Below are 27056 nucleotides of genomic sequence, written 5' to 3' on the forward strand. Positions count from 1 at the left end.
CTCCTTCCTCCTCCTCCTCCTCCTCCTCCTCCTTCCTCCTCCTCCTTCCTCCTCCTCCTCCTTCCTCCTCCTTCCTCCTCCTCCTTCCTCCTCCTTCCTCCTCCTCCTCCTCCTCCTCCTCCTTCTTCTTCTTCTTCTTCTTCTTCTTCTTCCTCCTCCTTCGCCCCCAACCCCCAACATCAATAACTATGCTTTGTTGTTTTGGAATAAGTGGATGAACTTGTTTTTCAGATCAGCAGGTGGAAGACGGAGGGGGTACATGGGTCACTTAACACGGATAGCTAATGCTATTGCGCACAATGCTGAGAAGGGACCAAACAGTGTACTCATTAATCAGCTGCTTAAAGGTATAATGCTCTCCGTATTTGTTTCTGTTTTAAACATGTCATTCACTATAGCTACAACTCATCTTTTACTACTTCTCCTAAAGTATACTTTTTATTCTACATTTTTCCATACTGCAATGAATTGAACTTGTGCACGACATTTTAAATTTAAAAACTTTTTATTTTCGTAAAGACAGAAAATAAATGAACTGTATTTAACTGTGTTCTGTGTGAAGATTGGGCACAGTCTTTACTCCTTCTCCGCATAAACAATTTGATAACAGATTTCTTAAGCAGGCTGTATCTTCTTACTTTCTATACTGTCTTGGTTTAGCCCAGTTCTATTAAATACCAATTGATGTTATGGTGAATAAATTTATGCTCACAGTATCTTCTCTAAGTGTGGCAGAAGAAAATAGCATTGTGCTCAACCACTGCTGGCTGAACTATTCATGAACATTACTTACAGCTAGTTATTCACAGAGATAAATGTGAAGATAGACAAAGGGCTAAATTTTACCAAACGTCAGCTGTGTCAACTTTGGGAAATTGCATGGAATGTTTCTGTTCAGGAATGTTAGTGTGTTGAGTCTCTCAGTTCTCTGCAGTTTGTCTCATTATGTATGCACCATACCTCTAAAGCACCCTGTTACATTACGGTGCACTCAGCAGTGGTGAAAGTACTTACCACTGTCAGGACTTGCCTTGATTACTGGTGCTAGTGCCATATTTAAAGTACAGACTCCAGGAGCTTCCCTTCACAGTGCACGTTATGGGAGGGAATGAAAAAGAACTGCTTCTAAGGACACAAGTGACATGGATGAAAATACAAGCTCACACTCATAAATATAACACTGTTTTAAAATTTTCACTTGCTGATCAACTGTCATTGTAACTGTAGCTACAGGAATAAGCAACACGGATTAACTGTCCTCGACACCATACCATCTTAGTACCCTGTCCTTAACATCCAGTATAGCATAACATCTTGTCATTATTCAGTGTGAGAGCATTAATGGAAAATCGTCAAATGGTTGTAAAGGTTTAACCTTTTTTCCACAAAAGCAAAGGCAAAATTGTATTTACTTCTAGGAACAAACGGCAGCCGCTTGCCTTTTCAGCAGCAACAAATTTGCAATCAATGAATGATCACTATATCCAGCTCACAACTGTGGAGCCGGATATCAATTAACTCCTGTGTAATTTGTTGAGCCTGATGCTACAACTGAAAGTGATGTTCTGCCTGCACAGTCTTTCTCCTTGGAGCACTGTTGCTGATTGGTCAGCTCTTCAGCATTGTATTTAGACTCAACCTCAGAATCATCAGCTACAGATGCAGAAGGTACTCCTTGTCTTTCAGAAACTGTCATTGTAAGGCAATCTTCCCATGAAACAAGCAAGAACATCAGAATTATCAAGAATATAGCCATCATGAAAGCTCCTAGATACTTGGCATATCGGTGGTACTGATGATCACACAGCACCTATACATTAATGGAATACAATCCTTTTCTGTAGCTGAAGTGAGCTGTCATGATAAGGCAATTTTAACATTTGTGTATGGTCTATAGTGCATTGCACCTGGGGGAAGTCAACTATGTTGGTAAAACTGATGGTCTGGTTTGCAGCTGTGACCTTTATCATGGGGAAATGATATGAAGCAGTGTGATCTGATACAAATTATATTTGTAATAGTGGGTTGATTAGATTAGATTACGTACAGTGTGGAAACAAGCCCTTCGGCCCAGCCAGTCCTCACTGACCCTCTGAAGAGTATCTCACCCAGACCCATTTCCCTCTGACTAATACACCTAACGCTATGGGCACTTTAGCATGACCAATTCACCTGACCCGCACATCTTTGGACTGTGGGAGGAAACCGGAGCACCCTGAGGAAACCCACGCAGACACGGGGAGAATGTGCAAACTCCACACACACAGTCACCTGAGGCTGGAATCGAACCTGGGACCCTGGCGCTGAGAGGCAGCAGTGCTAGGCACCGTGCCGCCCTAAGGGTTGTGATATCTGACTTGGTCCCCAGTGGATCCATGGAAGCAGTCAGTCGTGTATAAATTTGGTGCAGCTGTCACTGTGATGGCCACCCACCCTCTAACGTCACAAGTCCCACTTCAGCAGTTGGCATCTCGGGACATCATCAGTCTGCAGCAACACTGCAAACATTGGAGGAAATAGCATCGTGGATGCTGGACTCTGGGCCTCGATGTCTTGAAGGGATCTTCAGCTTCATTGTCTTCATGTGGACATTGTTTAGCAGACGCTGAAGGTTGCTGCTCCTGTACTTGCTGATGCATTTGTTATTCCCGATTTTCTGTGAAGCTTTATAGCACTGTGACCATGTAGACAATTACCCCTGCTGTGGCTGAATCTTTTGGTCATGATGAGACTGCATGAAGAATATCAGAAACAGAACAGATTTGTAGTGATGTCAGTATTCCGTATTCACACTACAGATAAATGACAATTTAGATTAATCCTCCATATAGTGGAACATGGAGGACTCCAAGGAAGGCCATGGAATGTCTTTAACATTGACACCTTACTTAGATGTGTACAGCACAAATCTTATCAAATGGGGAGGTGATGGCCTCATGGTATTATCACTTGACTCTTAATCCAAAGACCCAGATAATGTTGTGAGGATCTGGTTTTGAATCTCAACACGGCTGGTGGTGGAATTCAAATTCAATAAACATCTGGAATTAAGAGTCTAATGATGACTGAATCTATTGTCGGTTGTCTGAAAAAAACATCTGTCCTTTTATGGAAGGAAACTGACATCCTTACATAGTCTGGATCAGTGGTGCTGGAAGAGCACAGCAATTCAGGCAGCATCCGACGAGCAGCAAAATCGACGTTTCGGGCAAAAGCCGTTCATCAGGAATAAAGGCAGAATTATTTCTCCACACTTCAGGCTCTCTGCCTTTATTCCTGATGAAGGGCTTTTGCCCGAAACGTCGATTTTGCTGCTCGTCGGATGCTGCCTGAATTGCTGTGCTCTTCCAGCACCACTGATCCAGAATCTGGTTTCCAGCATCTGCAGTCATTGTTTTTACATCCTTACATAGTCTGTCTACATGTAATCCCAGACCCAAACTGCTGTTTGGGCAATAAACGCTGGCCTAGCCAAAAATGCCCTCATCCCATGAATGAATAAACAAAAAAAAACTACAAATATAGTAGGAGGTAGTAATCAAACCATACTTAAGGACAAAATTTTAATGTCTGTACATCTTGATACTCTTTTTTTTAAAAGAACTATTCCAACGTAAAGTTGAAATTACACATTAACATTTTAGTTTCCTTTTAAAGCATATGTCATTTTGTGCAAATAAATAAACGAGGAGCAATTTTTTTTGGTTGGACTGATTATTGACAGTGAATAGTTGTTCCAATATATTGTGCTTTTAGAATGATCAGAGTAATGGATTTTGTTTAAAAGAAGTCTTTCCAACTTTTTCAGATCTTAGTGAGGACTACAGAGAAAGATGGGAGACGTTTACAACAGGTTCATTGGCAGAAACCAATAAGAAGAATGCAATCGATCTGGTAGGTCTCTGAAAACAGGGTGCACATACTGAAAGATATTTAGAAGGAAAAAAAAATGTAAAGCAATTTAAATAAACATGAAACTTTGATTTTATGGAGATGAAAATAGGCAACCTTTTGAAGGTAGAAAGTTGAATAACCAGTCAGGCACGACTGTTGTGAAAAATTGGCTATAGTATGAAACAGTAGTTAAGGAATGAAATAGTCAGTGTCAAGCATGCAGCATTTACAGAAAGATTGAAGACACTGATTCCAATCTTATAATGTTTTACATTGCTATTTAGATTAAAATATTCGTTCAGGCATGTTGCATTAAAAGTAGCTACGTGTACTATGAAATTATCGTCAATAAGTTTATTTTGATCAGTTTGCCCATTGTTTTTAAGAAGCTTATGCAGAATTATCCCATTCTTTGAATTGTGAATGGACATTTAGGACTATTTTGTAGTGTTCTGAACGTATGAAGATATTGTCTTCAGTTTATTCTGAAGAGTCCGTTGACTGTTACACAGCTTTAAAATTGGATTACGTGTGCCTTTTATTTCATAAAAGGCAAAACGACTTTAGCTTTCCTCAAGTGAGTTTGTAATTTAAATTTCGAAATATGGAGGAACACTCTGAAAGTTTTAGCTTATTAAAAATAATACTTTTTTTTTCTGAAGGGAGCGGAGTTGTTTTATGGGGAGACCAAGGGTGAAAAATACATATTCTGCTGTGGAATTAATTGGGTTTGTTGTGGTATCACTTTATCCTATAAATTATATTCCAGGTTAGCGCGCACAATATACATTCATCAAGTGATGATGAAGTTGATTTTAAAGAACCAGGATTTGCTCCAGATTCGGGGTTACAGCAAGTAAGTATTTTCTTTACTGAGTAACCACTTAATACTACTTCAGTTTTAACAGATAAAGTACCTGGTTTGCATGTGAACTTAAATAAAAATGAGAAATTATAAAATTAGTGTTTTAACCAATCTGATTATATTAAATATCAAGACTTAAGAGAAATTTTTCCTATCTAAGTGCAGTATGTGCCTTATAAGTTTTCATTCAAGTTTCCAGCATATTCTGTACTGTTAGCACTACATTGTAGAACTAGAGCAATCATGGATCTGTTAAACCCATTGTGTACCAAGATCCTGTGTGTATACTTTGCTTTACCTTTGTTAAAGATTTTGCACATATAGTTAGTGATGTGTGAAGGTGATAGGGCTACTCCCAATTTGGGAGGTTAGGTACGAATAATATCCCTTCAACTGAAAGGATATGCAGGACTCTGAGTGAGATTTGTGTGGACTATACTAATATACTAGGGTATTTTGAGATCAATTTTTTTTTTTTAAATGGTGTTGAGTCTCTTGAAGAGCATTAAGATGGATAAGTCCTCCAGGTTTGATGGTATCTACTCGAGGTTATTGAGAGAGGCAAAAGAGGAGATTTCTGGGGCCTTGACTAAGATCTTTGTATCCTCATTAGCCACTGGAGCGGTTCCAGAGGACTGGTGTGTAGCCAATGTTGTTCCTCTGTTCAAGAAAAGAAATAGGGATAATCCAGAATGCTATAGACTGGTGAATCTCACATCAGTGGTTGGAAAGTTATTGGAGAGAATTCTTAAGGATAGGATTTTACATGCATTTGGAAAAGCATGGCTTAATTAGGGACAGTCAGCATAGGTTTGTGCTGGACAGGTCTTGTCTTACTAACTTGATTGAATCTTTCGTGGGGATGACAAAGGTGATCAATAAGTGTGTAGAGCAGTGGATGTTGTCTGCGTGGATTTAACTAAGACTTTCGACAAGGTCCCTCATGGTATGCTCTTCAGAAGATTCAGGTGCTTGGGATCCACCGTGGCTTGGCTGTGTGGATTCAGAATTGGCTTGCCCATAGAAGGCAGACGATAGGGTGGAAGGGTATTTTTTAGGCTGGAAGTCGGTGACTAGTGATGTTCCACAGGGTTCCGTACTGTGACCTCTGCTGATTGTGATATAAACATGTACACAATGTAGAGATTGGTGGAGTTGTGGCTAGTGTAGAAGGTTGTCAAAGGATACAGTGGGATAAATCAGTTGCAGATTTGGGTGGAGAAATGACAGAGTTTAATCCAGATAAGTTTGAGGTGCTGTACTTTGGGAGATCAAATGTTACGGAAATGTATACAGTTAATGACAGGACCATGAACAGCATTGATGTACAAAGGGATCCTGGAGTTCAGGTCTATAGCTCCCTGAAAGTGGCCGTACAAGTAGATACAGTGGTAAAGAAGGTGAACATTTGTCTTTTATTGGTTGGAGAATTGCGTACAAGAGCTGGGATGCCATTGTGCAGCTTTATAAGACTTTGGTTGCGCCACACTTAGAATATTGCCACATTACAGGAAGGATGTGGAGGCTTTAAAGAGGGTGCAAAGTGGTTTATCAGGATGCTGCCTGGATTAGAGGCTATGTGCTCTAAGGAGAAGCTAGAAAAATTCTGGAACAGTGGAGGCTGAGGGAAGACTTGATAGAAGTCTTTAAAATTAGGAAATGCGTAGATAGGGCCAGTGTTGAAATGTCTAAAACTAGGAGGAATACATTTAAAGTGAGAGGGGGAAATTCAAAGGAGATGTGAGGGGCAGGGATGGTGGTGGAGGCAGCTGCAATAGGGGAGTTTTGAGACTTTTAGATAAGCACATGTATATGGACCAAGGATGGGCAGAAGGGGATAATTTAATTTGGCGTCATGTTCAGCACAACATCGCGGACTGAAGGGGCTGTTTCTGTGCTGTACAGTTCTTTGTTCTATGTTCCATTTGAAATTGAGGTGATAGGTTGAGCAGGTGATGTGTACTTTTTAAAATCATCTTGGCAAATAAAAGCAGTAGTACCTTGTAGCAAACTGCTGAAAATTTGGTCAGTTCATTAATTAGTTTTCATTGTTGGTGTGGAAACATTAAGTTATTGATTTTGTCCTAGTTGTTGATAAATAGCTTTGTTTACTTGATTCAATTGGTGTGCTTTTTAAGAAATGCTTAAGAGAGCTCAAACTTGATCAAAAGCAATTTTAGAAAATAAATCTGTGGCTGTAAATGTTGAGAATATAAATTCTTAAACTTGTCCCATTTAGTTGCTGTGGAACACATAATAAACTAATTACTTTTGTGCTGGGTAAGTGAATTAAGCTATGAATAAAAGAATATATGAAATAAATATATGCAGCAGTTGGCTGAGCTGTGCAGTAGCAATTTTTGCTGAACAGCACAGGGCGAATCTTATCAGCATCATCACAATCCAATCTAGATACTAAGAGAATGTGCTGCAATATTCCAGCAGATGACCCTTTATCCTCAAAAGAACCGTTTTAAGAAGAAGGAAAAACTTGCGTTTTACTTGATACTGTTCATGACCACCAGAGATTTCAAAGTGTTTTATGGCAAATTATATAGGAAATGAGACAGCCAAATTGCACATAGCAATTTGATCATGACCAGGTAATTATTGTTGAGATTGAGGGATGAATAATGATTAGAGTATTAGGGTAACTCATTTGCAGTTTCAAAAGTGCCTTAGGATGGTTCACATGCACTTGAATGGACAGATGGGGTCTTATTTTGACAGTTTTTTTTTGAAAAAAAATGACCTCTAATGTGGCAACATTCCATCAACACTTTATTTTTGTGCTGAGTACTGGCATGGGATTTGAACACAGAACCTTGTGATGCAATTCTGTAAAAGTGCTATGAACACTTGATGCAAAAGCAAAATAAATACAAATGCTGGAGATCTGAGTACGAAAACAAAGCACTGGTGAAAAACAACAGGTCTTGCAGCATCTGTGGGGATCAAAACAGTTAGCATTTGAAGTCTGTTGACTTAGAACCACTGATAATGCTTAGAATTCAAGAGAAAGCAGCAGATGGGAAATGGAAGCTGCTGCAACTACTTGAACTAACTATTGCCAGGTGAGCAGTATTGAAATTATTCTTGAAGAATTTAATTAGGTCCCCTTCTCCCTACATCCCCCTCACTTTTGATGGTCAGTCTTGCCCCTTTGCACATATATTAATCAATTGGAGAATATGGGTGATTTACTGCTGATAGTTAATAGGTGAAAAAATACCACAAGTGATTTGATGATGGGCAAAAAAAAAATGGTTCAGTTGTATGTAAGAGCACTTCTGGATATAAACAAATGAATTTAATCGGGACTCCTTTGGTGCAGTGATAGTGTCCCTCTCCTGAACCAGGATTTCTGGGTTCAAATCTGACCTGTTCCAGAGATATGCAATAACAATGCTGAACAGGTAGATTAGAAAATACAAAATTGATTTTAATTTTCTTTGTCAGTCTGCAAACCCCTTATGCATTCAAAAATGAAGGCCTTGCATAGCAGCTTTCACAACCTCGATATTTCAAAATGCTTTTCGGTGCATTTAGTACTTTGGAAGTATAGTAATTGTTCTGATGTAGGTGATATGGCAACTAATTGCTGCATGGCAAGATGCCACAAACAACAATCTGAGAAATGATGAAATTATTTGCTTGATAATTTGGTTGTGGGATAGATATTGACGGTACATTTTGAAAATCCTCAAAACAGTGCAATGAGATTACTTTATGACCAACTAAGGAGTCTTTTGCTTTACCATCTCATGCAGAGGACAACACCTTCCTCAGTGTGACACCCTTGCTCAAAGATCTGAACAGGTTTCCTCCCACAGTCCAAAGATGTGCAGGGTCAGGTGAATTGGCCATACAAAATTGCCCATAGTGTTAGGTAAGGGGTATGGGTGGGTTTCGCTTCGGCGGGTCGGTGTGGACTTGTTGGGCCGAAGGGCCTGTTTCCACACTGTAATCTAATCTAATCTAATCTATTCTGGCATGGTTATTTCCTGATTACAGGTTAATAGTAAACAAAGGCAAGTGGCTAAGCAAAGGGAGTGTCTTGGGAATGTGACTGTTTCAACAGATTTCTCTATTGTCTATTTGCCCAGACAGTGCTGTTCTCAGACGCAGCTAAAAGTTATTTTTAAACATTTCCTATTTTAATGAAAAATTAAAATTAATAATATACAACATTACTTCTGCTTTCAGTTTTTTCATCCTTTCCTCAATTTCATTGCTCAAAATACAATGGAATACAATACATGCTCTACTGATTCATGTTTACTGCACTGTGCAATAATATTGTAAATGTCTAAGAAAAGGTTTTTGAGTAGAGACAATCTAACCACCGCCCTTGATATTCAACAGTGTTACCATCACTGAATCCCCCACTGTCAACATCCTTTGGGTTTCCATTGACCAGAAACTCAACTGGACTTGCTACATAAACGCAGTTGCTCTGAGAGCAGATCAGAGGCTCAATACTGCGGTGAATAACTGACCACTTGACTTCCCAAATCCTGTCCACAATCTACAAGGTACAAGTCAGGAATGTGATTGAATACTCCCCCACTTACCTGGGTGGGTGTAGTTCCAACAACTTCAGAAGCTTGACACCATCCTGGAAAAAGCCGTCTGCTTGATTGGCAACACTCTCTCCCCCTGATGCTCACTAGCAACAGTGTGTACTATCTACAAGATGCATTGCAGAAATTCACCAAAGATGCTGAAACAGCACCTTCCAAAATCCTGCAATTCCCTCCCCAAAGAGTCAACCCACAGCCTGCAGCGGTTCAAGAAAGCAGCTGACCACTACCTTCTCAAAGGCAACTCAGTACATACAATAAATGCATCCACCTGTTGTGAGTGAATTTAAAAATAAACCTTTAAAGTGCCACCCAATGCATTGCTTAAGAAAAGAGTAGAATGGATAATCCTGTTTTGAGGCGTTGTTTTGAGATTTAACTTTCTGTTGATACTTGGTGCATGATCTTTTTTAGAGTTACCATTGTAAATTATATGTTCACAGGTTATCTAATGAATCGGTAAATACCTGTATAGTGTGAGAATGATAATTAACATGGTAGGAAGTCCATGCTTACTAATCCACTTTCAAAGGAATCTTTCAATTAAAAAAGTTGGAGAAATATTGTTTAAACAACTTATTCGCAATGTGGGTGGAAAAATAAAATGAGTTAGCTATTGCATTGTTAAAGTACTAAACCACTCGTCCATTTTGGACCAGTATCACCCCTCACCATAAAGTCAGACTTGGTCCTGAGCACATAGTAATTGTCACTGTAGCACTGAAGGAGTGTTGAAAGTGGAGAAATGGTCTCCAAATTATCTATATAAAACTTTTTACCTACTTTCACTATTCAAGTGGACATTGAAGACTCCACAGCACTGTGAATTTTCTGCTGGTGTTTTTAGCATTACTTCCTCAATCAGCACTTCTGTAATCAGTAGCGGGTCATTAATTGAATTGTTTTTTATGGAATGTTGGCTTCTGTAACTGGAAGAGATCGGATGGGAGTGGGAAAAATCAGCAAAAGATCAGTTTCTTTATTGGGTGTAGGATGATGGCATAACTTAGGCCTAATGTAATACAACTCAGTTTGGATTGTTTGTCACATTGAAGTTAAAAGTTCAAATAAGGATAGTCATTTGACTCAAAACACTGCCTTCAAGAGGTATTTTTTTCAAAATTTAAATGTTATGATTTGTAATTCTCAAATTTACAGCTACAGAGACTTATTAAAATTTAATTTTTTGAAATGAAGGTTTGGGTCCCCTTTAAGTGAACCTCGTTATATGATTGAGTATCAAGATTATATCCCTGTCATTGGTCCTGGGTTTGCCAGGCCTTTTCTGATTATCAGATGCAACAAATGACGTCCAATTTTATTGACCAGTTCGGCTTCAACGATGAGGAGTTTGCTGATCAGGAGGACATAGTGAAGTAAGTATGAACTTTCTGAAACTGGTTTAAATCTTTGATTTGGGTAGCTATCTCTAGATATTTACACAGCATGCAATTTCTTGAAATTAATTTGTATTACTAATTGGGTGAGATTAGTGCTATCCTTTTTTTCCCCTATTTTTCCTGCTTAAATAGCAATGTTTCAGTGGGTATATTGAATTGTTTTTCTAAACTGCCCCATGGTGTTTTTGAACTGCTTTGATGCTTTGGGTCTTTTTCTTCTCCTTTAGCAATCAAATTTAATTCTGTCTATCATGCAAAGGAAATTTTAGTCTTCAGCTTGAAATTTTAAATCCTGGATCTCTGTGCATTTGATTGACTAAGGTGAGAGGAATACTGCTTTTCAGAGCTGGAATGCGTGTTCAAAACAGTAACTAGGCTGTGTTGATTTCACAAACATGTGAGCCCCCATGCACAGAAAATGAGAACACTCCATTTGAAAAGATTTCATTCCTTTACAGAATTATAATATTTCCTTCTTACCCTTCTGCCCCACACACCTGAAAGACCATCTTTCACTTTCCCATTAAATTGAAAACTGGGGATTTCTGGTGCCTTCTCTTTTTCTCTGCTCAAGATTTTAAATCATTTTTCCTAGTTATTGGAAAATGATGCTCCTTGTTTGTTGATTTAGATAGGTTTGGTGACCTTTTTGCAGATCCTCATGCTCCATGTTTGGGGGGTTCGGCTGAAATTGAACTGAAATTGGGATCCACTATTGCTGATAAAGATGAAATGGATCAGCAGTGGGCTAGTTAAAGAAATTTGTGTGCTGAATAACCCTTTTACATCATTATCAATTGTTGTATTTTAAAGTCTGTTCTTAATTCATCCAGAAGGAAACATTGCTCAACTATTCATGAATTCTAGCCATTTAACTACTGATACCACCTCTATTTTCATAATATCTTGTAGTTATGTAAAATCTGCAGTTTTTGGCTCATAAGGCCAACTGTGCAACTGTAGTGAACCCTTAATTTTCATTAAAATAATTATCATTTTCATAGTTTTAATACAAAAAAGTTTTTCCATTAAGTGTAGGACGTAGTCCAATTCATAGCCCCTCTCTGATAACTGGACCTTGAGGTGGCTTCATCTTTCGTTTCTCCACTTCACCATGTTCAGCTTTACACAGCTCTGTTCTTTCTGTATATCAAAATACATCTTGACTATCACAGCAGACTTTATTTTTAATTGTTTTAATTATTTCTAATTCTCACTATGGTCACTGGATTTCCAAGAGAAAGCTTTATTGAAATTTTTATGCCTTTGTGAAAATTTATTCTGTAAATTTCAGTTCCCATATTTTGTCATTTTAAGTTGCAATCTTCCAAGGCCATCTTCAGATTGGGTCAAAAATCACGTGACACTAGGTTAGCTAGCACCTGAAGGAGGTGTGAGGCTCTCGAAGCTTATGTTTTTAAATAAACCTGTTGGACTAGAACCTGGTACCATGTGATTTTTGACCTTGTCCAACCCAGTCCAGCATTGGCACCTCCACACTACATCTTTAGACTGATCTCATAATAGCTGCTAAGTTGAAGGTAACTTCTGGTATTAACATATTGCATTTTTACTAGTCCTATCAAAAACCTGACCCTCCAAATGTACTGAAATGTTTTAACTGTTTCCCTGTTATTCAGCTGGTCATAGATGTCAGAGTCCATACATTTGTAGGATAATTCAAAAGAACTATTGAAGAGTTTCCTCTGCCTGTTGTTTTGTGCCTTAGATTCTGTGATTAAGACAGATGAGTGGAAAAATTGAAACAAAATTTAACTTGATTGAAAATGCATAAAGCCACAATGCTTCTGTGAATATGAGACCCTGTCTGATACTCGTATGCAGTTGTGAACGATTTAATGCATAATGCATAGCTTCTTTCTTCTGCCCAGTTTAGAACCTGGAATATATTTTATAACTTCAGTCCATGATCATTTTACATAGATGTGTGCTTAATGACTGTTCAACAGAAATGCTGGATGTAGCTGTAGTTTTTACTTTCTTTCCCTTGCCTATTGGGGTAATATCAGACCTGTGCTTGGCATCCTCTTGTGTTGTATGTTGATGAATCCATGTATTAAATCTCAATCATATCCCATTTTAATAACTTGCATTAGTGCTAAGCTTACAGTGCCACTTTAACCTTGCTTGACTTGTTTACCTGCACTATACATTGTTTCCTGTCCAGGAAGGTTAATGTTTCCAGAATTCTCTCACGACTATCCTTGAACCTGTCACAACAGGTATGCTGGGTTTCTTCCTTGCAATTACACACTTGCCCCAAAATGTTTCTAAAATGAAGAGTCAATATGTGACAAGCTGAATGAAAATATCCATCATTTTGGGAGGTGGTAAATTTGCTATTCAAACATTTCTACTTAAAAATGACTGAACCCAGTCAGTACATCTAGTGTAGGTATCATTTGTACAAATCATATTTTGCCTTCATGACAAGTAAAACTAGACATGCTGTTCATTGTTTAGTAATATAGGAATTTGTTCTCCATGGCCTATCTTGGAACAGAAGATTATTTGTGATTCTGTCCTCTTTTGATCTTCCACATGATTATCAACGCCAGGAGTGTAATGTCTGAAACGATAGGACGAACAAATAAAGTCAGATAGTGCCAGTGGAAATTCCCTTCCTAATTAATTAATGAGGTGAATTTTTACTTGTTTAAAAAAGTGGAAATGTTAGTATTTTTAGTTTTTAATTAGTGGTCTCTTCATTAAATTGACCACGGTCTTTCAAGAGTGCTTGGTTGATGACTGACATCAAATCCTGACTACATAGAAGCTCAAATATCAGTTGCAAGAGAAAACATTCTTCCACGGACCATGACTAAAGGACTAATTTGCATAATAGCCCTCAAAGGACAAGGAACTGGAATTGACTTTGGATGATTCATCAGCAAGGGTGCTGTCCCCTCGGCCCCAATAAAATCTTTATTCTTGTCAGAAATCGTCCTGCTGTCTTTCCAGTTGGCATCACTCATAACCATTTTAACCCAATTTAGAGAAATTGTTGGGTTTGGGTTTGCCTATGGTGTCTTGGTCTGTGCCCAGCTCACAACCTTTGCTGACAATCTTTGCTACACAGACCAATTTATTGTATTTTTCAGCTGACTTGGATGCCTGGAGCCTTGCTAAATTTTAAATGAAATATGGGAAATCAAAGCTGATAATATATGCATTTTGGCATTCCTGCATTATGCATCAAATTCTCAAAGAATGTAATGTTCATATGACATTCTTTCTGGATGTATCTTCTAACTTACTGTCTCTGAAGATTTGTTGTTGGGCCTTTCTTGGAGATATTCAAGTTATTTACCTCCAGGATCTTTTAACTTCCATCTATCCTACAGTTTGCCATACATTCTTTTTAGAGGATCCCAAGTAAATATTCTTCAGCAGTGGACAAAATTTAGAGCCCTTTTTACTTTTGCAGACTTCTCAATGGTGATCCAATTACAAAGAAATTATATATTCCCTTTAAAGGGAAGGACCTTATACCAGAGAGGAAATTGAATAATTGGAACAAAAAGGTGGGCGTAAAAATATTCAATGACTATGAGAATCTAAGCCCTTATGAAAAGATGTTTCCATTGACAGATAATAAATGAATGGGTGAACTATTTCAGCAATGTACTGGTGATTCTTGTTATGGTTCGGGCCTTTAAAGTATAATTTTCTTTTCCCACAGTTGTACAGTGCTTCCTGTGAATGGAAGGGTACATCTTGCGTCTTCTGCCCATGCAGAGGTTTAACGCAGCCCGGGTCTAACAATTAGCTCAATTGAGGTAAATTCCATATTGCACTTTACGTGGACTTGCTCTACGATTTTTTTCTATTGCCTCAGAAAATTGAATATTGCCACACAAACTCAATGCTTGCAAACTAAAGTATTTGCAAAGTCAGGTATGAGCTATCAAAATGAAGTAAATAGAATAAAAGATTATCGTTTTTAACCTGGATTCAGAACCTTTTAAAAACTTATCAAGTTACTATATCTTGCCACAAGTCTGCATCTGAAAGGCTTGGAGCATTATCCTTTTGTTCGTTTAAATCTATGCTTGACATTTGATTGAATCTGCAAGAGCTTGAAAGGCCCTCAAAGTTTTAATAACTTTACGCTTTAATTTGTGTATGCAGCATATTACTAATTGATTTTTCTCAACTTGAACACAGCAGTTTAAATAAACTGGCTCAGGACCCGTTTATTGCCCAATTTCAGTTTGAATTAATGTGATTCAAATTGCTGAATTTTGAATTATTGAAATTAGATTTTCATCTCAATTCACACATTTGAATAAATTTTGTGTTCTGATTTGTAAATTACTTTATATAGCCTAATCCAAAAATCTACTTCAACTGAATTTTGTAAAATGAAACCAGCAAATCAGAATTTAAGCACAAGCACAAGATCTGCCTGTTTTGCCTGGAGTGATCTGAGCAACATGAATGTCATGTGTTCTTAGGAATATCTTGTTTTGAATCTTCCAATCTCATCAAAGTACCTTGCCTTAAAACTTGTTTGGAAAGCACTGATCTCATCCTTAGTGAAAAAATATCTTATAAATCTAATTTTCTTTAGTCTATTAATGATGGACTTTCTGTTAAACCTTTAACAATATCAACACTGAATAACAAGAAAATTAGTTGCAAATTAATTCTTGGATGGAGTTAATAATGATTCAGCAAAATGCATGCACTTACGCATGTTAAAAGATTTGATGTGTCTTCTGAAATCGGAAGGTGTTGTGCAATTTTATGAAAGTAATTTGCCAAATATTGAAAGATCTGTAGGCGATAATCCTATTAGACAAAAGTGAGGACTGCAGATGCAGAGCTTAGAATGGGGGTGTGGTGCTGGAAAAGCATAGCAGGTCAGGCAGCATCCGAGGAGCAGGAGAATCGATGTTTCAGGCAAAAGCCCTTCATCAGGAATGGTTTCATTCCTGATGAATGGCTTTTACCTGAAACATCGATTCTCCTGCTCCTCGGATGCTGCCTGATCTGTGCTTTTCCAGCATCTCATACTTTTGACAGTAATTCTATTAGACCCAATGCACATTATAATATTTCTTCAGTTTCTCAGATTAGATCTGTAATCTGAATTGTGTTGACTTTGTTATTTTGAAAGCATTTCTGATTAAATGCCTCCCTCAATCCCTTTTCCCCCTCCTCCTCTTGCGCTCTCGCACTCTCTCTCTTTCATTTGACCAACTGACTATCCATTTCCAACTCCTCAAAGTAAAACAGATAATAGGTTTGCAGGCCTCTTTCTACTCTCTTTTTATCAAAGTTGCAACTCTGGAGTCTTTTAGAAGCTTGTGTATATACTTATGTAAAAGTCAAATTTTTTGGACCAATTTTAAGGTTAAATTTATGGGGTCGACTATTATATGGATACTATTGAGGGCCTGAAATTCATGCTACAGTCCAAACTACTGTATCACGAGGGGAAGCCTAATTAATCTCAAATGAATAAAGGAAGAAAACACAACGCATTACACTAATTACTGGACAAAGATAATAGAAACAAATTAATTAGTGAGCTTTTATTTATGCATACGATGTGTCAAATACAAAAGTTCATTTAAATCGTGCAAAATCACATGGTTCAACATCTTCAGCACCAAATAAAGCTTTATAACCATCAGGATGAATAATTCTATCATATGGATCCCTTTCATGTTCGCTGTTTGTGGTTAGAGGTAGTACGTCATCAGCTTCTTTCATCTGTTATCCCATAGAAAGTTATCCTCTACCATCCAATTCATTCAAAATTCCACATCTCTTGAGTGATTTGAAAATATTGTCAGCTTTTATTTCCTTCCATGAATCAACGATCCGTTCACAGATCAGTGGCAGTGATGGAGCCCGCATACTGCTTCCTTTTGTGAATGTTTTTTTTCTCCACCATGCATCCAGTTATTCCACTTCATTCTCATCATATCCTTAAATGGCTTATTGATACCAACATCTATTGGTTGCGAAACATTTGTAAGTCCACGGAACATTACAGCTACGTCAGTGTTATGTGATCAGATTTTATCTACAACATTTTTCAGTAGATGTGATCTAAACTGGTCCCAGACGAGCAAACTTTTCCTTGTGTAGTCCACCAGGTTGTAAATTCTAAACTTCCTTTATCCATTTTCTACATTAACCTTCATCCACCCAACCTTGTGGGTGCATATGGATAACAGTTCCTTTTGGAAATTTCTCCTTTGGCAAAGTTTTCTCTTAAAAACAACCTTTTGATTTTAACTTAGTGCCATCAGCTATACAAGAAAAAACTAAAGTGAACCTACTTATGCCAGTGGTTTCACCAGAATTGTTGTTTCTCCAGAATGTTTCACAGTTCGTTTCTCCGGCATGTCGAGAGTAATAGGCATTATGTCCATGTTTCCGGTGCATAACTTGGAGCATTCCATCTGCAAAATTTTGATTAGAAACTGATGAAAATGTAATATCTTCTCTTTAGTTCAGCAGGCAGCTTTTGTGAAATCTTAATTCTGTGCTGAACTACTGCGTCATGCCTTCTCATGAACCTTGTGCACCATCCGGCACTTGCCTTAAAACCTAAAATTCCATCCTTCTTTGATTTGTTTTATATATGGATTCGGAAGGCTTCACAGCTAACACATTTTCCATGTTGACAATTTTCAAGTATAAGGTTCCCTGTCGGACTCTGGTTAGCAAGGTTAGATCTCCTGGAATACAGGGAGAATTAGCCATTTGGATACAGAACTGGCTCAAAGGTAGAAGACAGAGGGTGATGGTGGAGGGTTGTTTTTTAGACTGGAGGCCTGTGACCAATGAATCGGTGCCCTCAAGGATCGATGCTGGGTCCACTACTTTCTGTCATTTATATAAGTGATTTGGATGTGAGCATAAGAGGTACAGTTAGTAAGTTTGCAGATGATAATGAAGAAGGTTACTTCAGATTACAAAGGGATCTTGATCAGATGGGCCAATGGGCTGAGGAGTGGCAGGTGGAATTTAATTCCTATAAATGCGAGGTGCTGCATTTTGGGACAGCAAATCCTAGCAGGAAGTATACACTTAATGGTAAGGTCGTAGGGAGTGTTGCTGAACAAAGAGACCTTGGAGTGCAGGTTCATAGCCCCTTGAAAGTGGAGTCGCAGGTAGATAGGATAGTGAAGAAGGCGTTTGGTATGCTTTCTTTTATTGGTCAGAATATTGAGTACAGGAGTTGTGAGGTCATGTTGTGGCTATACAGGACATTGGTTAGGCCACTGTTGGAATATTGCCTGCAATTCTGGTCTCCTTCCTATCGGAAAGATGTTGTGAAACTTGAAAGGGTTCAGAAAAGATTTACAAGGATGTTGCCAAGTTTGGAGGTTTTGAGCTATAGGGAGAGGCTGAATAGATTAGATTCCCTACAATACGGAAATAGTCCACATCAACCCTCCAAAGAGTAACCCACCTAGACCCAGTTCCCTACACTATATTTACCCCTGACCTAGCCACCTAACGCTATGGGCAATTCACCTGACCTGCACATCTTTGGACTGTGGAGGAAACCGGACCACCAGGAGGAAACCCATGCAGACACATCGAGAATATGCAAACTCCGCACAGTCACCCGAGGTGGGAATTGAACCTGGGTCCCTGGCGCTGTGAGACAACAGTGCTAACCACTGTGCCGCCCATGCTGGTGCTGTTTTTCCTGGAGCATCGGAGTCTGAGAGGTCAGCTCAAAGAGGTTTATAAAATCATGAGGGGCGGTGATGGGATAAATAGACAAAGTCTTTTCCCTGGGATGGCTGAGTCCAGAACTGGAGGGGAAAGATATAAAAGGGATCTAAGGGGCAACGTTTTCACGTAGAGGTTGGTGCACGATTGGAAAGGGCTGCCAGAGGAAGTGGTGGAGACTGGTACAATTGCAACATTTAAAAGGTATCTGGATGGGTGTGGGAAAAGATCTGCCAACCCATAATAGGCCCACAAAAGCAAAATTGGCCAAAACATACTAAAACACCCAGAATGCCTCAGCAAGGACCCAACAGGCTGACAAGCAAACCTAGACAATACTTGCAGACAAGGGAATACACTTCAAGCTCCCACTAACAATGACAGAGCACCACAGCTATCCCACAGCCCCGAGGGCAGTTTCACAACCCAGCAATACCAAAGCCACACAAAGGACAGGTCAGGCAGAGAGGTATCAGCAAGAGCACTACTCCCAGTACACTACAGTAGTAGTGATGGGATAAATAGACAAAGTCAGGCCAAGGCAATGGAGGCACCTCACCACTTCAGAGGAGACATTAGCACCTACCTGTGAAGAGGAATGGAAGCTCCGGATGCAATGATACTGTCAGGATGTTCCTTTGTGTAGAGAATTAGGACATTCCTCTGATAACAACTGTTTTCCGATTAGCATCATTGTAACTAGATTACTCCATCTCCAGACACATTGTATTTCCCCGTTTCTAATTAGCCTTATTGTACAGGATTGTTAACTGACTTCATCCTCAGCTCAAGGAAGAGAAATCCTGATCTGTGTCAGCATAGTCAGTTTCTCTTCCAGCCATATCACTTGTAATAAACGGCATGTCAATTTCACCCGGTCTGGTTTGTGTGGTCTCTATTGGCAAATTTCTCTGACAATGGGTACTTGATTAGGAAGGGTTTAGATGGATATGGGCCAAGTGCTGGCAAACAGAACTAGATTGGGTTGGGATATCTGGATGAGTTGGACCGAAGTGTGTTTCTGTGCTGTACATCCCTATGACTCTGTCCGCTCAGAAACTTTTTTCTCCAATTGTGGTCACTTGCTAGGTTTACCTCTGTTGGCAAGCTTTCATTTTAGCATCGTCTGAAATTGGTTTGATATTTTTCTCCAGTCTCTCAAGTTTCTCTGAAACACAAAATTCTCTTGCTGCTACGCAGTTATTTGTCTTCTCTGCAGCTTCAATAACTTTCAGTTTAAATACTGATTTTTTTTTTAATTTTATCTGGAGGACATTTTTACACTAAGTGAAGAAATTTCAAAACCTCAACTAGGTATATAACTGTTTTACATGAGGTTGGTTGTCACCTGACTCTGTTCCTGAAGAAGGGCTTATGCCCGAAACGTCGATTCTCCTGTTCCCTGGATGCTGCCTGACCTGCGCTTTTCCAGCAACACATTTCCAGCTGTCACCTGACTCTAGCCTGATGCATCTTAAACTTTCTTGTCAAATTGGTGCGAATTGTACATCAAATCGCATAATAGCACGGGAAAAGTTAATTTCCTCTTTGTAACATTTATGTATAGCATAATACCTTGACTCTCAAATGTTGATATATTATCTATGAAGAACTAGAGTCGACTTTTACACGAAATATATGGAAAATCTCAGATTTTTTGGTCAAAAATAGGGGTCAACTTTTACTTGACTTTTACTCGAGTATATACAATAGTCAAGGCCTGCGAGAAACTAAATTACTGGGTATATCATTTACATGCAGCTGCAAACTCATTTGCTCATGATGTCCAAGTTGGTGTGGCAACCTGGAGCTTAGTGTATTTTCTTATTTGTCTACTGATGGGTCTTGCACAGTTGAATCCAAGCCATTCATGAAAAAACTGGTGTATTGATATGGGAGTCATCCTACATGAATGTAAAATAACAACACATATAAACACCAAGCGAACAGGAAATGCTTTTGAAGAGAAAGGGGAAACACTATAAAAATTTGAAGGGAGATTTTCCTTAATAGTCATACAAATATTGATATTGGCTGTAAGAATGATGTACAAACCTGAAAATCTTTGACTGGCCTGAAAAATTGATAGCTGCTAAAAATCTACATTAATTCTGCTTTGCATGTGAAGACAAGTTTCTGATCAATGAGCTTTATTTCAACAATGCAACTTGATTATGTTGGAGGAAAGGGTGAGATTAGAGTTTTTTTTCCCCCAAGGAGAAAGAATCACGAAAGGGAGACTTGATAGGGAACAATGAAGTGACCTTGAGGAAAGGTGGGAGTTGGATTTCCTTTCTAAAGGAATTCTTTAGAAAGATTAAGAAGGGTAGCCAGAAATAGGCACCAGTAGGGAATAGACCTTACCCATTAGACGAAAGGGAAAGGAGACTTGTTAAGTTCAGAAAAAATGAAAACCATATATTGAGTGGGTTTCTCAGGGAATAGTGATACCACTTGTTAAGATGGGAAGAGGAAGCCTAGTAGACATACGCAACATATTAAGTAAAGTTGGAAGAACATCTCTGGCAATGTTGAGAAACGAATGGACATTTCTCAAGGCTTAGACAGCTCATTGTAAACTCTGACTTGATGTTAAAGATAAATTTAGGAAGAACCAATATTATTACTTACAAGACATCCAGTGCATGAATTCTATTGTTGTCCCATTACTTAAATAAAAAAAGTATGTCTTGTGGATTTTGCAAATGCAGATCTACATTTAAAAAAAAAAGTTTTTTCACTATGATCCTTGATGTGGTGATGCATCAGTCCATTTATGATTTGACTGTCAGCCAAACCTTCTTTAAAAAGACAGCCAAACAATTAGTATCTCTATCATATCCGTCTATTTCTTGAGGGAAAGCATTTATTTTAGAAGAAAAGAAGACTTACAAGTCCAAAATTAAGTAATCTAGAACCTGTGAAGGGCTGTTATTCTTGTGTACCTAAGGAAAACTGCAATTTCTTCTACTCAATGGAGATTAAATTTCTCACTCTTTTAGAGCTGGATATCTTTACAGCTGAATCTCCTCCCTTTGATTGATTGATATACTTTCTTTCATGACTTTCTATGGATGGTGGTGCTTTTACAAGGGGCAGAGTTTTAACTGAAGCTCTTTAAACTTCAGTGGTGGATATCTTTCACACCAAATATATTCACTTACAAATGGTGAATAAATGGTGTACATAGTAGTTTCCAAACAACGTCTATATAGTCATTTGTTGTGACTTTCTTTCTTTAATTTCATTTGCTTGCAGTCATAGCATGTGCTTCATGGGAATTCATCCTGGAGTGACAACCTTCTACCTGCACTCAGTGGCAAGCACTGCTGAGAGCTTGCTTAGTTTCAGCATGTTGCATTTTTGAGCTTCAAACTCTAATGTTAAAGCCATCATATTTTGTCACATCTGGATTGAACCATTCTTTAATGTTGCTTTTACTCAAAAGTGGTTTAATTTAAAAAATAATAATTTTCTTGGTGAACCTAAAATGTTTAGATTGTATCAATTATATTTGAAGGCATTATGATACCCCATATTTCAGTTACACATTGTGCCAAATGAGCCATAGCATATCTTCTTTGGCAAATTGGTAATTGGTCAGTGAGAGGTTGTTTCATGCTTGTTTTGCACATTTTATGATTTTATTTCATCATGGTATATCAGCATTTATTTCATTGTGTGAAGCAATTCCCACACCTTTTTGAATACTTTACTGAACATGCCATTCAAAGGAAAATCTTTTATTGGTCAATCCCTGCAATGGGCCTGATTTTTGAAAGGCCTGAACTAATTGCTTCTATCATTGATAGAACATATTTTCTGCATACATCAATAGTATTCGTTAAAATGTCCTTACGTTGACCACTTTCTCCTTTTCTACTTAAAAGCTAAGTCGTATTCAAGGTCTACTTGCCCTACTTCATCACCATTTCTGACTGGGAGTAAATTTGTCGTCTTTAGTTTGACTGCTTTAACTTCTGACTCATCTCCATCCTCTTCATATTTGGTTCTGACTTCACCTGTGAAGTCTCTTGGAATATTTAACCAAATTAAAGGCACTAAATGGAGGTAACTTGCACTGCAGGCTCCATTTGGTAGGAACTTGGGTTTGGTCTCCTGGTAGACCTGTTAGTGGAAAAGAGGTGATGTCTACAGTGCAGAAAATCATTGATGAATGCTGTTAATCTTCTAACTTGTGGCCAGTTGGTATCCTATCATATTTGGTAGAAAAAGTACATTGAAAGAATAAGCTTGATCATAAGGTAGGTAATTTAATTTAGATGTTGTATTTACTTATTCACCATCAATTCCGATATCACTTATTAAATAACACTTGTTTAATTTTTTTATCTGATGAATCTTGAAATGTGTGCAAAATATTTTGCTTCAATTTTCTCTTGTGTACAATACAAAATGCAAGCTCTGGTAAAGAATTACTTTAACATTTGCATGAATTGACATGGATCAATTATGGATTTTCTTCCTTGATTAATTTAAACTTGGATGACTTCTCAAATAGTGTGAAATAGATCATTTGTGTATGGCAATCATATAAAGATAAAACTACAGCTCATATTGCTTAAAGTCAATTTAAAACTTGGAATATTATAACCATAGAAAACGTTTTGAATCATTTGCAGTGTTCCCTTTGAAAGAATTGCTGATATCAACTTCTCACTGAATACAAATGAGAGTGTAAGTATTTCATTTTTCTAATATTTGGGAGGGTTTGTGGACAATCAATTTATAACTAGTTGGACATGAAGAAATTGCAATTCAGTTATCAATTTATTTGTGTCAACTCCTATCCAATGAATAGCAGACCCATGCAGACCAGAAAGATCCCAAATTTGTTTTCCTGTTTCACGTTCTGTATGACTGTGTTCAGTATTGCTGAGATTAAGTTGACTCCCTGTGACTGAACTTCAACATTTTTTTAACTGAGTTGTAAAATTTGCAATTTTCCAGTTCTTCTGCACAGTCCCCCATTTGAATTACAGCTGAAAAATTAAAGCCAGTACTTGGACAATTTCCACACTCATTTGTCCAAATCTGAGGATGCATATTTCAATTCTGATATTTTATCAAATTTAAGTACAGACAGTCTATGCATTACCCAATTCATGTTTACTTTAAGTTCTTTGTTGGACTGAACAACCTCCTGTTTCACTGTGAGCTGTGCAGCAAAAACTTCCTTTGTCAAAAAGTTGAACAATGTTAATTTCATTACTTCTGTCATGCTACTTTATTCCATGTTCAGATTTCCAATTTGTGCCTATTCAGGCCCATCTCTTTTAATACTTGTTAGTAATCTATAAGATTTTAGAAGACATTTGGATTCCCTTTAATGTTAGCTGCCTGTTAACTTCTCATATCCTTTGTTTTCTTTTTCAATTCTCCTCTGAACCTTCTATAATCAGCATGGATCTTTGATGTACTATCTACTTAACATTTGTCATAAGTGCATTTTTTCTTCTTAATCAGTTTCTCCTTTGTCATCCACTGAGGTCTGGATTATTTGCCCTTCCTTTCCCTTTGTGGGAATATACCTTGGTTGTATGTAAACCATCTCATCTTTAGAGGAAGTCCATTGTTCAATTTTTGTTTGTCTGCACATTGGATTCTAATTTATGTGGGTCAGATTCATTCATACTCCATTGAAATTGTCTTCTCATCCAGTGAATTATTCTTGCTGTGGATTGTTCCTTGTCATTTTTTATACTCAACCTAAACCTTTTATGATAGTGATACCATCCCCTAGATGTTCGCATACTGACACTTGATCCATGACCCACCTCATTCCAAAGAATCATCTCTCGTAGCGCTTCCTCATTGGACCAAAACATAGAAAATTATCTTTAACACATTTGAAAATGTTTTCCCATTTCTGCCCCTTGCCCTTTGTGCTGTTGTTATTCAGAATGTCCAAGTGCTAATTTACAACAACACTATAATTCTCTTGCTTGCACTCGCTCTTGTGCTTGCTGGCTGACACTGGTCCCATCACTCCTTTGGCATTTTAACAGGAAAATGACTGTCTGTCTATAAAATACTTTTAAATTTCCTTTATTTTCCCCACTGATTTCCTTTTTCAATTGTTCTCTGTACTTTTTACATTTAGCCTGATCTTCCATTTGCCAAGCTGACATGCTATTTGTCTCCGTTTCTGCTTCCCTCCACCATCCCCACCTCCACTCCCCTTGTGGTCATGTACGTAGACTACATGAGCATCTCCTCCTTCAAGGCTAATAGTTGCTCCATTATATTTGCACCAAGTCTTTTGCTCCAGTTTACCCAGGTCAGATCCCTCTTCAATTTATTGTCATTAGCTTACTCCAAATGGACATTTTTATTCTTTGTTGCAGCATCTTCCTTCCCATAACTGATAATTAACTATGTCTTTAAATTGACTAAATAAATTAGTTTGGTAGTATTGTATTACATTTAAATCCTTAATTAAATAGTGCATTCTGGTACGGTATGAGATCTTGGTTGTAAGATTCAATGGAATCTAAACAGAAGTGTCTCCGTTGTGAGGCCACCTTGACTGCTATTCCTAATTTAGTTACTCGGTGACAGATGATTCCATGTCTTGGAGCAAATTGGGTATATTCAAGAACAAACAAACAAGAATAAACTCTTTGTTCCTCACCACTATCATGAAGTGAGGTTGGGTATGCTGTAAATCAGGTTTCTAAATGAAAGGATAATGTTTGAATTTATGTTGGCTACAATAAACAGTTAGTCAAAATAAGTATTTCAGAAGTTATGAACATAATCTCTGAAATTGTTTCACTGGGTTTTATAGGCAAGTTAGTCATTTAACAAATATAATCTGTCATCAAGGAGAAATTACTTTGAGGTATCCATAGAATGAACAATCTCTGGCATGTGTGGGCCTTCAGAAAGCATCAGTGCTGCAGGTATTTTTATAAAATTGCAAATGTAGAGTTTGAAAATTTTAAAAGTGGTCATTGTGCCATATTTCAGTGATGTGTTTGAAATGAAAACTTGCTAAAACCTTCATTGTAATAGAGCTGTATTCCTACTTGGCTAAGCTTAGGTTAAACTCACTAGAATATCTTCATAGGTTGTTCACTAGGACAATTTCTATATGTTTATTTTGTATTTGATGACTTACCCAGTTTCACTCTGCTATATTGATATATTTTCTTAAATTTAAACATTATTCCCTTTGGAAACTGTGAATTCCTATGAGTGTGATAATATTTGCAAGTGCCTGCCACACAGTTTTCAAAGACTGTTTCAGTGGAACTGAAAGTATTATGTTCTAGTGATGATTTATCATCAGATCCACTCCCTCCCCAAAATATCCAGTTATGTCACCATATTTTTATACTTTTATGACAAATTCAGTTTGAGTTTATCTTGGGAACAGAAATGGGAGAATATCAATCTGAGAAATGGAGGTTGCTTGAAAGCATTTTGGTGCCTTTGTTGGAAACCTTTGACATTTTGCCATCTTGGTACAGGCTAATGTAGCTCTATTTGAGGCATGCTGTAAAGAGAGGATTCAACAATTTGATGATAGTGGTTCTGATGAAGAAGATATTTGGGACGAAAAGGATATAACATTTTCTCAAGATGCACAAAATCGACACAGGTATGTTAACAGGGCTACACCGTGATTCACTTCTCCCTCGCTCACCCCAGCTGCTGCCTTTCTTGCTCTTCCTCCTCCTCCCCAGCTGGCACCTTTCTAGCTGTTTCCCCTTTCCTCTAGCCACTGCTTTTCTAGTTCTTTCTCCTTCTCTCCAACTGCGGCCTTTTCTAGCTCTCTCTGCCCTTCCTGTAGCTGCTGACCCAGCCTCTGCCTTTCTAGCTCTTCATCCCCAAACCCCAGCTGCCGCCTTTCTAGCACCTTCCACTTCCCCTCACCGCTGCCTTTCTAGCTCTTTGCCCTCCGCCAACCCGTTGCTTTTCTAGCTTTTCCTCTGCCCCTACCCGCTGCCTTTCTAGCCCTTCTCTCACCCACCCCCACCTGTTGTTGTCTTTCTAGCTCTTTTGCCTTCCCTCAGCTGCTGTTTTTCCTAGTTCATCACCACCCCCCAAATTCCAGCTACTGCCTTTCTAGTTCCCCCGGGCCACCTGCACTGCCTCTCGGGCTCTTCCCGCTTCCCCCGACTGCTGCCTCTTGGGCTCTACCTGCCTCCCCCAGCTGCTGGCTTCCCCCGGCCGCTGCCTCTCGGGCTCTTCCCTCTTCCCCTGGCTGCTGGCTCTTCTGGCTTCCCCTGCCTCCCCCGGCCGCTGGCTTCCCCCAGCTGCTCCCTCTCGGGCTCTTCCTGCCTGCTGCCTTTTGGGCTCTACCCCCTTCGCCCAGCTGCTGGCTCTTCTGGCTTGCCCTGGCTGATGCCTCTCATGCTCTTTACTGTGTCCCTGCATGCTGCCTCTTCTCCCTCCCCCCCCCCCCCCCCCTCCCAAAAAAGAAACAGCCACTGCCCCCTTCCCCAACTGCTGCTTTTATGGTTCTCGCTCCCCCCTTCCCCTACCCCGACCCAACCTTTCCCAAGTTAGTTTCCAAAAAAAAAAACTGCAGTAGTTATAACTGTTCTTATAATTGACAAT

General features: G+C 38.6%; 1 protein-coding gene across 10 annotated transcripts in view; it reads left to right on the top strand.

The window, feature by feature from the left end:
• Nucleotides 1-27056, top strand: part of ppp6r3 (protein phosphatase 6, regulatory subunit 3) — a 135103-nt gene that overhangs the window by 80522 nt on the left and 27525 nt on the right. For 6 of the 10 annotated variants that reach the window (XM_087996582.1, XM_087996581.1, XM_087996579.1 and 3 more), the window contains 6 exons: nt 232-347; nt 3809-3894; nt 4664-4750; nt 10621-10718; nt 23111-23165; nt 25964-26094. In XM_087996582.1, the coding sequence (XP_087852708.1) occupies nt 232-347; nt 3809-3894; nt 4664-4750; nt 10621-10718; nt 23111-23165; nt 25964-26094 (573 nt within the window). The remainder of the gene's footprint in view (nt 1-231; nt 348-3808; nt 3895-4663; nt 4751-10620; nt 10719-23110; nt 23166-25963; nt 26095-27056) is intronic. The other 4 variants (XM_087996584.1, XM_087996587.1, XM_087996585.1 and 1 more) reach the window with 2 other exon arrangements.

The sequence above is a fragment of the Chiloscyllium plagiosum genome, unplaced genomic scaffold, assembly GCF_037043375.1.
Source record: "Chiloscyllium plagiosum isolate Xiang-an unplaced genomic scaffold, Cpla_swu_hap1 HiC_scaffold_18, whole genome shotgun sequence".
NCBI classification, from domain to species: Eukaryota; Metazoa; Chordata; class Chondrichthyes; order Orectolobiformes; family Hemiscylliidae; genus Chiloscyllium; species Chiloscyllium plagiosum.